Source organism: Megalobrama amblycephala, linkage group LG24, assembly GCF_018812025.1.
Source record: "Megalobrama amblycephala isolate DHTTF-2021 linkage group LG24, ASM1881202v1, whole genome shotgun sequence".
NCBI classification, from domain to species: Eukaryota; Metazoa; Chordata; class Actinopteri; order Cypriniformes; family Xenocyprididae; genus Megalobrama; species Megalobrama amblycephala.
In genome coordinates, this window is record NC_063067.1 from 20827942 (window position 1) to 20842045 (window position 14104).

The 14104-nt window shown below is 37.0% G+C and overlaps 1 protein-coding gene across 4 annotated transcripts in view; it reads left to right on the forward strand.

The window, feature by feature from the left end:
* Window positions 1-5117, forward strand: part of spen (spen family transcriptional repressor) — a 34094-nt gene extending 28977 nt beyond the window's left edge. For all 4 annotated transcript variants that reach the window (XM_048178375.1, XM_048178376.1, XM_048178377.1 and 1 more), the window contains exons 12-15: window positions 301-648; window positions 763-957; window positions 1787-1945; window positions 3155-5117. In XM_048178375.1, the coding sequence (XP_048034332.1) occupies window positions 301-648; window positions 763-957; window positions 1787-1945; window positions 3155-3286 (834 nt within the window). In that variant the 3' untranslated portion in view covers window positions 3287-5117. The remainder of the gene's footprint in view (window positions 1-300; window positions 649-762; window positions 958-1786; window positions 1946-3154) is intronic.
* Window positions 5118-14104: the final 8987 nt, after the last annotated feature.

Sequence of the window (14104 nt, forward strand, 5' to 3'; positions counted from 1 at the left end):
CCAGAAAATTGATTATTTCGTTTTATTTAGTAACTTTTAGGAGGGTGTACTAATTTTTGCTACACAACATTTTATCACCTTGATAAGAAAATCTTATTTTCCTGAATAATTTTGACATGCTTCTTAAGTAATTGATTAAGCAGACTTGCTGGAACATTATATCGCTAAAGAACCCTAACATGTCTTCTAAGTAATTGAGTAATTGCTGACTTTCAGAAGCTTCAGAGGGGGTGTACTCATTTATGCTGTGCACTGATATATATATCTATATATCTTGTCTTGATGTGCCTTCTTCACTAGGTCTCACAAGTTGATCAATGTCAGAGACAGAAGGTTCCCTCTGTTGTCTCTGTTGAGTCTGCGGGAAGTTTTGGTGAATCAAAACTTGACGGCTCTCACATTCGTCACCCAAACTCCATGGATTTGTCTCACATATCACGAGTTCAGGGTGAGACTGGCTCTCCCTCTTACACTTCTCCAGTGACTATAACACCCAAATTGGAGTTGCCTATCACTGTGCAGAAGGGACCTCAAGGACCTGTTTCTAACCAGATGCCACGTCCATCCTCAGCCTCTTCTCAGATGCGATCAGACTTTAAACTTGACCACACAGGACTTCGGTCCGTTGATATGGTGCAGTTGTTAACGGTTTGTAATCTTATTTTATTACTATATCTATTTCATTTTTAATTCCATCAGCAGTATAATTGAAATAATTAATTTTTTGCCATTCTGATTTTAACTGTTTTTGACTTTGAGCAGAAATACCCAATTATTTGGCAAGGTCACCTGGCACTTAAGAATGACACTGCAGCAGTACAGCTACACTTTGTGTCTGGTAACAACGTTCTGGCTCACCGTTCACTGCCACCACCAGAAGGAGGTGCCTTTCTTCGCATTGCCCAGAGAATGCGCTTGGAGGTCTCACAACTTGAGGGAGTTGCAAGACGTATGACTGTAAGTATCCTGTCTTAATTTAAAGGAACTCTCCACTTTTTTTGAAAATAGGCTCATTTTCCAACTCCCCTAGAGTTAAACAGAGTTTTACAGTTTTCAAATCCATTCAGCCGATCTCCGGGTCTGGCGGTACCACTTTTAGCATAGCTTAGCATAGTTCTTTGAATCTGATTAGACCGTTAGCATCTCGCTCAAAAATGACCAGAGTTTTGATATTTTTCCTATTTAAAACTTGTCTCTTCTGTAGTTACATCGTGTACTAAGACCGACAGAAAATGAAAAGTTGCGAACTATACTCTCATTCTGGCGTAATAATCAAGAAACTTTGCTGCCATATTATGGGTGCAGTAGACGCAATATTATGCACCCATGGTGCGACAGCAAAGTTCCTTGATTATTACGCCGGAATGAGAGTATAGTTCCTAGCCATATCGGCCTAGAAAATCACAACTTTTCATTTTCTATCGGTCTTAGTACACAATGTAACTACAGAAGAGTCAAGTTTTAAATTGGAAAAATATCAAAACTCTTTGGTCATTTTTGAGCGAGATGCTAACAGTCTAATCAGATTCAATGAACTATGCTAAGCTATACTAAAAGTGAATGGATTCGAAAACAGTAAAACTCAACTGTTTAACTCTAGGGGAGTTGGAAAATGAGCCTATTTTCAAAAAAAGTGGAGTGGTCCTTTAATACCTCTTTCTCAAACCATATTAAGGATTTGTCGTAAATCTAATTAATTTTTATCTATTAAATCTAAGCAAATCTACTGAAATGTTAGGATAAAATTAGGAATTTAAAGGAATTTTTTTTTTTTTTTTTTCCCTAGGCTGAAAATGAATACTGCCTTCTGTTGGCATTGCCTTGTGGATTGGACCAAGAGGATGTCCACAACCAGACCCATGCTCTTAAAACTGGTTTTATCACTTACCTGCAAGCCAAACAAGCAGCTGGAATTATCAATGTCCCAAACCCAGGCTCAAATCAGGTTAGTCCTCCCAAGAATAAAAATTATTGTGTGCAGTACAGAGTAGGGATGGGCATTTTTCCAAAATATTGTATTCGAATATTTGGGCTGGTAAAAAAACGAATATTCGAATATTCGTTTATTTTAAATGAGGTTAAACGAGAAGGACGTTATTGTTTTATATTCATCAAGATTTTGTAACCATTTCTGAACGAGCTTACGATTAGGCAATATACACAAGCTTACATTATATCTTAAGGTTTTCTTTTAGTTCAAAGCATTAAACAATATGTGTAAACAGAAAATATTAAGAACAAAAAGCATTTAATCTCAAGCAGCGCGAGCGGGAAAAATACTAATAAAGCAGACAGCGCCAGTTATTGTACAAAACCTACATAATACACTCGAGTCAGTATATGGTTATCGTGTTTATATTGTTTCACATGTTCACGTTGAGAAAAACAATAATATCCACATGCTCGGGTGAGAAAACGAGCTGCGCTGACAGACGTTGCAGAGACACAAAAATAATAATACATAACTGTGCTAAGCTAAGTTTCTAACAGTAGCACTTTGTTTTGTGTTCGTAAATATATATCCCTCGACGAAACTTAAAGGAAGCATATGTCTCAAAATCATTTTGCTATCAGATAAGTTATCATCTTTGCTCACTCGGGGATAATTTACAGCTGCGCTTACCTGTCGTGAATGCAGTGATGGACAGCTGTCTTTCCTCACTCGATGGGTATTTAGATTTCATGTGCTTTCTCATTATGGTGTTGATATTATGATAACTCGGTTTCATTAATTAATTTGATCAAAAGTAATTCCATTTTGTAAGATCATTTTCATCCAAGTAATTCCAAACTTTGCGAGGCAGACGACAACATTATGTTACGATCAAATAAAATAAACTTGTTAAACACGCTCCACAGCGCCACCTGGTGCATTTAGTTATAACTGCGAGTTTTAGTGCTTAGGATTTATCATAGATTCACTGCATTTACGGCCAGGAAAGCAACATAACGAATATTCGACTATTTGTGCACATCCCTAGTACAGAGTTGAATGCAAGTTTTTCCTGAAAGAAAATAGCTTGGCAAGATGCTCATATCTAACCACGCATAAAAGATTAGATGCTTCCATATGTGAAAATAAATCATTTAGCCATCTGCTGACTTAAAATGAGACATTCCACTAACAAATAATTTTCTTCTGTCTTCCTTGTAGCCAGCCTATGTTGTCCAGATTTTCCCTCCTTGTGAGTTTTCTGAGAGCCACTTGTCTCATCTTGCTCCAGACCTTCTCAATAGCATCTCCAGTATCTCTCCTCATCTTATGATTGTCATAGCTTCTGTATAAGAGGGAGATGCCAGCTTCCCACACCAACATGCCAACACCAGCCTTTGAGACTTGCCAGTTTTTTGTTGTTGTTGTTGTTGTCGTTTGTTTTTTAAACCTCTGGAAAGCACCTCAATGTCCTTTTTGGCCATGTACTCTCACTCTCTTTTTGTTCTTTCACCAGCCTTTTAATCCATTGACTCATTGCCACTTTCGTTTAACTGTGTATCATCTTAAAGTACACAGGGATAAATGGAGCTATCCACAACGATCAATTCTCTGATCATTTTTTCCCTTTTTTTCATTTGGAGATTTGTATCTATGGTTTTTAAAACACTGAAGATCTTTGGGATTATTAGGACATGGTAGTTAAGAAATTTTTTATTAATTGATTTTTTTCTGAAGAATAATCAGACCAATCATTGCACTATGTTATGAAAATCAAAAAATTAAAAACAAGTTTGTACAAATTTGGTTATTGAAATTGTAATTTTACTTTATTACTTGGACACGCTTCATTCACCAGCCATTTTTGTGGTAGAGACTAAAAATGTTATCTAGTCAAAGTAGTTCAATTGAATTTCTTTGAGACATTTTATAAAAAATAAAAATAAAAAAATAATAATGTAATATAAAGCAGTTACTGTTCAGTCATAAGTAAACAAGTTACTTCCATGTTATTTGTAGAAATGGCTCTCAATATAACCCTTGGTCTCTCCCAAAGGACAAAATGTGGGAGCATTGTAAGTTGTACAGTTTACACTTGATGCCTCAATTGGGGATTGTATGTATAATTTTTTCGCTTTCTTAATACTTGCAAAGTGAATCAGGCAAAGACCTGGTTGTAAATATGATGTATATTTAAAGACTTTCAAAGCAGTCATTCGACACTGCATATGACAAGCATAACAAGATTGACAACATATTGCCATCAACCGTGAAAGTGAACTGTCAGTTACCACTTGAGTATCATTTCAGATTTTTGTTTTGTTGATGTTTTTGAAATCAATCCTGTGCCATAATTTTTAATGGAGAAGCTAAATGAATTGAGATTTATCTAGTTTTATTTTGATACTTGACTTTGTATTTGTCACTTGATCTTTAAGGCCTGCTTTTACATTGCCTTGTTTTATGCTTTTTGTCCCCTACCTCTATTTTTTATCTTTTTTATTGTCATGTTAGTAACTATTAGGGGATCCTAAATGATGAAAATGTCCTTAGGACCCCTAAAGTGTTAAATTCTGTTTTCCACTGTTTCTTTCTTGGTTTTTTTTTAACATACCTCTGAATGTCCAACAAGAACAGTGCAATGCAAGTGGTAAATATACTTTGTAAAGAGAGAGGGAGAGAAAAAAAAAAGATAAATATGTACAAATCTGTCAGGAGACATGATAGAGACTGGCTTTTTGGTCTCCTTTCTTCATTGGTGTCTCCTTGAGCCAAGCTGTAAATAATCATTTTCATTTTGTGTTGCTTTCGTTTTCTTCTTCATCTTTGTTTTTTTTGTTTAATGTCAGGGTCATTATTTTGTTTTGTGAGACAAAACAAAAGTATGTAAAGAAAACCGATGCAGAAAGTAAACCATGAGTCTTAGTTTTGCAGTTTCATTTGGTCACTACAAATTCGCTCATGGTCATTTTGAAGGCACTTACGTTTTTGATATACAACTTTAAAATATCAAAATACCAAAAGAAAGAGAAAACAAAAACAGCTGATCTTAAAATTTTGTCTGATTTATTTTATTTCATCATTTTGAGTGTATTTTGCGGTTCCTCTATGAGGACATTTAAAGATGTAAAATAAATTTTGTTTGTTAACACCTCTGCAGATCATTAAATGGTCATTCACACTCTGCCTTGTTGGTGTTTTGTTTCTTTGCTTCACTCTGGTTTCCATTCACTATCAATTTTACAGTTGGCTATCATATACAGTTTAGTTCTGATTGGTCATTGCATATTATGCATTGGTGTTGGTCAACTTTTCATCATTTAAAAGGCAGCCTTTGAAATTGGAAATGAAGCAATTCAAGCTTAACATTTAGTTAAGAGATTAGTGACCTACAGTGTTAGTGTCCCTTATAGCCACTTGATGGCAGTGTTATGATACCAATAACATTGTTCTGTATTTTCATCTAATGGTTTATTATGGGTTTTGGCTACAGTGAACTTAAGTCTTTTGTGTGGTTATACAGTAAGCCTCAAAAAGACAATGAGAGAGTGAAAGAATATATCAGTGAGAGTGTTATTCTTCAGCCACAGCACATCTGATGATGCTAAACCTAAATTAATTCTCAAAATTAAAACTCTTTTGACCTGTAACTGCTATTGTAAATAGAGACATAGGAATAGATTTAGACTTTAAAAATAAAATAAAAATTTATTAAAGTATCATACTTTATGAAGTTATAAGCACTCAAAAATGAAAATTCTGTCATCATTTACTCACTCTTGTGTCATTCCAACCCTGCATGACTCTTTTTCTTCTTTTTATAAAAGAAAATATTTGAGAAAAGCCCTCTATATATATATATATATATATATATATATATATATATATATATATATATATACACACAATGGAAGTAATTAGGAACCAAATCGGTTTGGTTACGTTCTTCAAAATATCTTTTGTGCTCTGTATAGAAAGAAATGTATGCAGGTTTAGAATAAGAGATTGAGTAAATGATAATTTTCATTTTTGGGTGAACTATGCCTTTAACGACATGATGTTTATAAATGCAATTATTTTGATATTTTGCCACTTTCCAAAAATGTTTTTATTTGCCTGTGTTTTAGCCGACTATGCTTGTATGCAAGATGGTTTATTATGCAGGAATGAAGGGCAAAAGCGCATGCATTTATAACTGTTTAAGAATAAACATCTGTGTATTTGTATTTAGGTATGTGATGAGGGAGAGAGAGCAGGAAAGAGGTTCTGACCAGCTCTTGGTTTGATTTGGCTGATCCCATATAAATCAAATTCACAAACCCGCATGATGTTCCTCCACAGGGAATTCACGGAATTCCCAGGGGCAGTGTTTTGTGGTAGGGCTGGCATGACCCTGAAGACCGGGAAATTTGTGAATGTGGTGAGTTGAAGGATACATCACAGAAAAAACAGTCCTCGTTTCTCTAATGATCCAAACGTATCCCATCCTGACCACAGCGCCTGTATTCAAGAATACTCTCTTGCTCCAAAGCTGTGGCTTTTATGGCAGGTTTAATCATAAAATATATACATATTTTGAACTTGCATTTTACTTGAATGAAAGAACACTTATATTCTTTGAGATTTAGGTTTAGCAGTGAGTAAAACTTTTTACTACCTGTAAATCTGAAAGACAAAACGAAGGGCAAGTTGCACACAGGTTATACCAAAGCCCTCAAAGACATATCCTAGTAGGAAGAGGGGTGTGTTCATGGAAAAAAGGAGGTGAAGTATATAAGATTTACAATGCCATGACAGACCAAGACCAGGAATGTTAATTGACACCCACTCCCGGCAAAGCAGTGATGCATTTGCAGGAAGTATGAGGATCTGGAGGGCCCAAAATAATGAAAGGAAAGTAGAAGTAGCATCTATATTGTTCCTCTACAGTTATAAACCAGGCCGACGGCAAAGGTAGCAGTAGGACGTTTGGTATGTAGTAAAAACCACAGTTGGAGGACATTGCAACAAGAACAGGCATGCAAATATCTAATTCATTCAAATTGCTGGGAGGGTTTTTGACTGCTTTATTGAGCCCATATGTCGGTGGCCGAGTACATGTGATATGATACTTAGATACTTAAATGGTATTTTTATAAACACATCAGACCGCTTTAGAAAGATATGTTTTGCATTTCTCCTTAAGCCCTTACTTATGGAAATTAGAGCACAAAATATGAGAAGTATTTGCTTATGACCACTATACAGTTATCCAGTTATAGATAAACGCTTTTATTGTTTTGTACTTGGTTATGGTGCATCTATATGTGTGTATGCAGGTGCAGGAATGAAGGGCAAACGTATTTCTCTTCAAGGCACGTATTTGTACTGTCTTTCATCCTTCTAGCTCTCTGTAATTCTATGGGCATGAACCACAGTGACTGGGCTCCAAAAGACCAAATTAGAAAGAGAAGGAAAATGTTAAGAATGCTGAAAATACTGGGGTTGGCTTTTCTTTTTCTGATAAGTGTCCACTTTCCACCAGTCATTTGGGCATGCTAAACATCCTTGCAATTTAAATTATCTCACAAGCTGCTGAGCTGATACATTCCTTATCACAAATAGATTTACATCTGCAGTGTATTCACTCCTTTTGTTTCCTTAAACCTAAGACTAGGAATCCTCGATTTATTAACTACACATATCAAATGAGATAACAAGGTGGGAGTTGATGCACAAATTGTGGAGGAATGTAACTGTCAAATGGTAGGATTGAAACGTTTGGAGACATTCTGAGAAATGAAGTAACTGAATGACTAGCTCTCAGTTACAGTGAGAGGTTACTGAAACTTTTATATGTATAATTTACAGTGAGACAGCCTGAATTAAATACCAAAAGTACATGCAGAGACAGGAAATATTGATTTGACTGAGGTTAAATTAATCTTTTAGATAGACATAACGTGCACAGATAAAGGCGCGGTCACGTTAGTAAAATTTTGCAGGGAACTGTCAATAGTGTAGCGTGAAACATTTTATGACCAACACAAGTAAAACGTCTATTAAAATGCTGGATTTAGCCCGTGAAATTTTGCCAATCACAATTATTATACGATTATGCTAAATACTTGATTCTGATTGGTCAAATGCTTTTTGTGTCATGTCGGTAGAACTCTGCGTTTCACCATTGTCAATAATTGCGTCCCAAATGATGCACTATACAATCTGCACTTATACACTACTTACTTTTGCACAATGTACTCAACCGAGTAGCGTATGAATTTTCCGAGTTTATTTTGTCATACATCACTGGAGTCTGAAAGCCCTCCTTCTCCCTCACGTAATTAAAGCTGCGATGGTTGAGTGCATGAGTTGTCCAAGGGTGTGTTTAACTCCGCTTTTAGACATGCACTCGCAAACTTCCCAAAGCACACTCTGGTGTTTTGAGGTGCGTTCAACTTCGTCAAGTGGACGAAGAAAGTTTATTTGGACAGACCCTCGACCCCTCTATTTTGACCGCGTTGTATGTACACTTCAGGCAGATCCATTGACCACAATGCAACACAATTGTGACGTCACAACAGCAACTCACAGTGCTCACACTTATTCACCCACAAGTGATCAAGGGCTTAGCTGCGTTCCACTCCCACACTTGCAAACTTCCCTAAACACTTCCCCTCAGGGGAATCCCTGCCACCATTTTGAAGTGCGTTCCACTTCGTGAAGTGGACGAGGGAGTTTAAGTTTATATGGACAGACCCTCGCTCCCTTGATTTTGACCGTCTACTTCACATGTACACTTCAGGCAATTTCATAACCCACAATGCAACACGATTGTGACGTCACCGCATATCACGTTTAATTTACCCACCACAAACAACTCTATGATATATTAATTATTTTTTTAAACATTTAAAACACACACATATATACATATAGAATGCTGTATTAAACAATTTTGTAAGGGGAAAAAATAAATAATAAATCAGCTCCATTGCGGTTTCCAAGTGATCAAGGGCTTAGGACGTTCCAATTCAGCCCATTGCAAGGGTTCCGCCAGTAGTGGGCACTCGTGCAACGTAAGCAATGACGTACATCCGAGTCAACGAGACTGAGGGAAGTTAGCGAGGGAAGGGCATTTAAAAAACGAACTGGAACGCAGCCCTAGGGTGTTCCATTTAAACCCATTGCAAGGGTTCCACCAGTAGTGGGCACTCGTGCAACGTAAACAATGACGTAACGTACATCTGAGTGAACGAGACGGAGGGAAGTTAGCAAAGGAAGGGCATAAAAAAATTGACTTAACACAGCCCAACATTTCACACTTGTTTTGTTTTTTTGTTGGTTATCATCCAGGTATTTAAAATATGAACACACTACTCGTACTATTTATACTACAAACAGCACAGAGTAGTGCAAGTACGCCAATTGAAACGCACCTAATGACAACACACTAGCATATCACTCTCGTAACACCCCAGCTAACACACGACGTAACAGTTACGTAATGTATTCGTACTTTTTGGTAATTTAATGACTTACTAACTGACAACGTAACTGCGACGTCGCATGCCAGTAATTTCATTACCTTCAGATTACCATCTCACAACGTCGTCAGTACGATCTCCTAACGTTATAAGATTACCAAGGACGTTCCAGATACGTACTCTATTCGTAATATAATGGTCATTCCATGACTTACTAGTAACGTAACTACAACGTTGTATGCCCGTAATATTATTACCATCAAATTACCATATCACAACGTCGTCAGTACGATCTCCTAACGTTATAAGAAAACCAAGGACGTTGCAGATACGTACTCTATTGGTAATATAATGGTCATTCCATGACTTACTGGCAACGTAACAGCAACGTCATGTGCTGGTAATTTCATTACCACCATCATTTACACCTTCTTTATATGTTATTATTAACAGAATTTGCCATTTAAAATGTGTAATTAAACGTCAGACACAAGACTGAAATGTCCCTTAAGTCAGAATATGGATGACTGCTTTTTATATAGTGACGTGACATACAGCGCGCGCCTCCACAAATGGAGTGCGTGCGCGCCCATAGTATGCTGACAAGTGAGTGAAGTAAATTTTTCTGAGAGAAGAATTTATTTTTCCGAGGTGACAACGAATAAATGGCTTTTATAAAAATGTATAAAGTTAACTTTGGAAAGACACAAAACCTTTTTTTATTGTTATGTTTACGTTAGTGCTGGTGGCCGTTAGAGTTGCCATGGCAACCGGGAAAACATTCAAGCAGCTGGAGAGGACAGCGTCGACGTTTCTCCGTGTTTCTCGTCAGTTTTATAGCAATAAAGTTCAACAACTGCGTCAGACTGGTTAAGTAACGTTACCCACAGTCTACCTTAAGTACTTTATGTTAATATTTTTACCTCTGTGATTATATGGTATCTTTCCTTGATCGTCTGAAATATATGTTAGCAAAATGTTACGCTAGCATAGCATATGTTTTTAATAATACTGAGTGCAAAACGTCTTGAATGCTTTTATTTTATGTTTCGCTGTAGGCTATATGTTTTTATTTATAGTTTGAGTGTATTTTATTATTTTTATTTAGAGTTTTGATCATGTTCTGTGTGTTTTTCACAATAAATGAATTTAATTCATTTTGAGGTCTGCATTCATCATTCACAGCTGTTGGAATAGCCTTTAAATTAGTTTGGGCAAATGAGGACATAAATTAGGTTAAACTACTGCATGTCCGCCCATAGAAAAACAAATAAATATAAAAATTACCAACTGATTACCAGCACACAACTATACATGGGTTTCATGTGACGTCACTGTATTCTATCGCCGCCATATTTGGGACCGGTCACAGCTGCGCGCCCTGTTTAAGTCTATGGTGACAGCAGCTACAACTACCAGAGGAAGGCCAACGAAACGCTTTCAGAAGGTTCACAACAAGTTTATAATATATCTTGGATATGTGGTGCTGTTAGCCGTTTCAACAGTCGTCAGAACTACAAATTTATTTGATCCCAAAGTAGTTAGATCGGCAGAATTATTGGCTTCATTCAGAAGGGACCACACCACTGGCAGCCAAACAGCAATGCACAACATTAATAACTGCTGGGACTGTCATTTACGTAACATTATAACGAGGACACTATTGTAATAAAATGTTGTGAATTCTCTGTGTTGTTGTTTCAGCGTGTTGTTGTGGTAAGAGCGCGTCGACTGAGTTAAACATTGATTACATAACTTGTTCAAACTTCACTTGTGCATTCGCGTCATTTTGTACAGATAAAACTTATTAATTTTATTAAGTATAAATATCTGATTATTCTCATAAAGGATGTGTTTCGTTGAGGTAAATAACCCACAGAGCTGATGATCATCTATAGCTTCAGTGCGAGCGCTCAAAAAGACAAAACATTAATATGATTGGGACTGTCTTCTTCTTATACATGATATTATAATCGTATATACTTGTAAAATAACGTTGTGAATTATTTGGGCTTATTTGCTGTGTTTCGGAGTTTCAATGAGGTTACTTCAAGTTCATCTGTGCGTGATTTTGTGCAAATACTAGTTGTAATATTATTTTTATTTTGTATTAATATCTGGATTATTTTATATAGGATGTGTTCCGTTGATTAATTAAAAAGTTGAAAGTTAATTAACTTTCAGTTTATGGGTTTTTTTATTCTCTTCAGCTTCAGCGTGCGCAGCTCAAACAGCAATGATTAAGTCATTAAAATGTTTAACGTTACTACACAGTATTATTAAAACTTTAATATTTCTTTTAGAAAACGAATGCATTATTTTTAATAACTAGCTCTTATATTCTAGTATTATTTTCATCAACACATAGTTTGATTAATAATAAGGATCATGAACAATAACAGATTTTTTTTTGTATACAATAACATCAATAACAGATTCATTTTGATAACAGTATTATTTGAGCTGCGCGCGCTGAATGAACACACGTAAACTGAAGCGCTTTGCTAGAAGGTTAATTAACTCAACAGGACACATCCTATGGTAATTCATATATATTTATACAAGCTATACATAAAATTACAACTTATATTTGCACAAAATCATGCACGCATGTACTTGAACTAAGTAATGTAGTCAGCTGGTGTCGTGAATTTGTTCATCCTGTAACACGCCGAAACACAGCAACTAGAATTCATAATATTTTCAAATAAATCAAATAAATTTGAAGTTCTGACGACTGTTGAAACGGCTAACAGCACCACATATCCAAGATCTATTATAAACTTGTTGTGAACCTTCTGAGAGCGTTTTGTTGGCCTTCCTCTGGTAGTTGTAGCTGCTGTCACCATAGACTTAAACAGGGCGCGCAGCTGTGACCGGTCCCAAATATGGCGGCGGGCATAGCGGAAGTGACGTCTTTGAAACCCATGTATTGATACACAACGTTGCCACGACGTCGCAGTTACTAACTGGCAACGTCACAAAGTTACGTTGTGGCAACGTATCCGGGAATTTCACTTTTCCGGTTGCCACAACGTAACTAGTTACGTCGCCACGACGAAAGTTTGGTCACCAAATTACGTTGCAGTTACGTAACAGTCACGTATTTTGGTTAGCTGGGACGCAGTCTCTCTTTCAAGTTAAGTACCAAATTGCTTACTTATGCACTATTGTATGTTGTTTTGTAGTATAAATAGCGCGAATAGTGTTTTCACACTGAAAATTCCCAAAAGATAAAGTACACTTTAAATACCCAGAAAAATTAAGGCTACATCCAAAATCGCATACTTCCCTACCATAGGCTATACTAGGCGAAAAACAGTATGTGACAAAAGAAGCCTATGTCCGAATTAAGAGTACTAATAACAGAGTAGGCAAAAAGTACCCAGATGACGTACTACTTCTGGCGAGATTCTGAAGTGCGCATACGATGGACACTTTACTATCCCATGAGGCCACGGGAGAGGATCTGTGAATGGCACAGCTGAGGCTGGTAGGTCCTATGACAGTGACAACATGCCCTGTGTCTCAATCAGCTCCCTAGTTCAGTAGTCAGGGCACTGACCAGGGAGTCGGCCATTTTAAGGGCTGTCTCAATCGCAGAATCCTTCCAGGGCACTGAAACATTCGCTCCCTGAAAAGTCCCACAATGCACCGTGAAAACCAGGGAGCATCGATGCTCACTATGGTCCCTTAACGGAAGTTCTGAAGCGCTAAACTTGAATCACGTGAGCCAACTCACTACACATAACGATACGTGATAGATGTTTTTAAAAATACAAACCGTTATTTTATTATATTTCAGCATAAACATACATCGCTAGACAGGTAATGAACATAAGCTAACACTTATAATGTATTCACGACTGAAATGTTGCACGTAAGCAAATAATTAATCATAATGTACTTTAAATAACATTACAAGTAATGTCAGAAAATATCAGCTCTGTTGTTGTTCATAAATACCAGTAGTGATGTTGTACAATGAGGACGTTGTCACGTCGCCGGAAATAGAGTCATAAGTGTCCCAATGTGTAGTGAACCAGCATCTTTTACTGTCCTTACCAGTGCCCGAATTCTTGTACACGATATACTGATTCACGAGCTCGGGAGCTAGGGAACTGATTGAGACACACCCTTGGCGAATGTCTTTGGTACTACGTCCGGGGCTGCGTTCCAGTTCGTTTTTTCCCTCGCTTACTTCTCTCAGTCTCGTTGACTCCGGTGTATGTCATTGCTAACGTTGCATTGCATGAGTGCCCACTACTGGCTGAACCCTTGCAATGGGCTCAATTAGGCTGAATCCCAAATGGCACACTTCTATGCACTCTCACCCTTGTGGACTTACAACGGCTGCCGTGTGTCCCTTAAGTCCACGAGACTGTAGGGTGTCCCATTCATCATTTTAGGTTTCAGAAGAGGCTTGATAAGAAACAAAGTCTCAAATTTCACATATTGTAATTTTTAAAGAAATTTAAACAATAAATACCGTTTGTAGTGACAGTTTGCTGTAGCGCCTCAGTTCAAGCGGCTCCTGAACTGATCATCTCTTCCTACTAGTTAATTTGTAGCATCAAATAAACATGATTGAATATCTGAAGGAATGTGGTTTCAACCGCTGAAAGACGTCAGTACACACAATTTTTCAAGTTCACGTCCACTGACGTTAATAACTCCCCTGACTGCTTTGTCGGACAAAACCAAG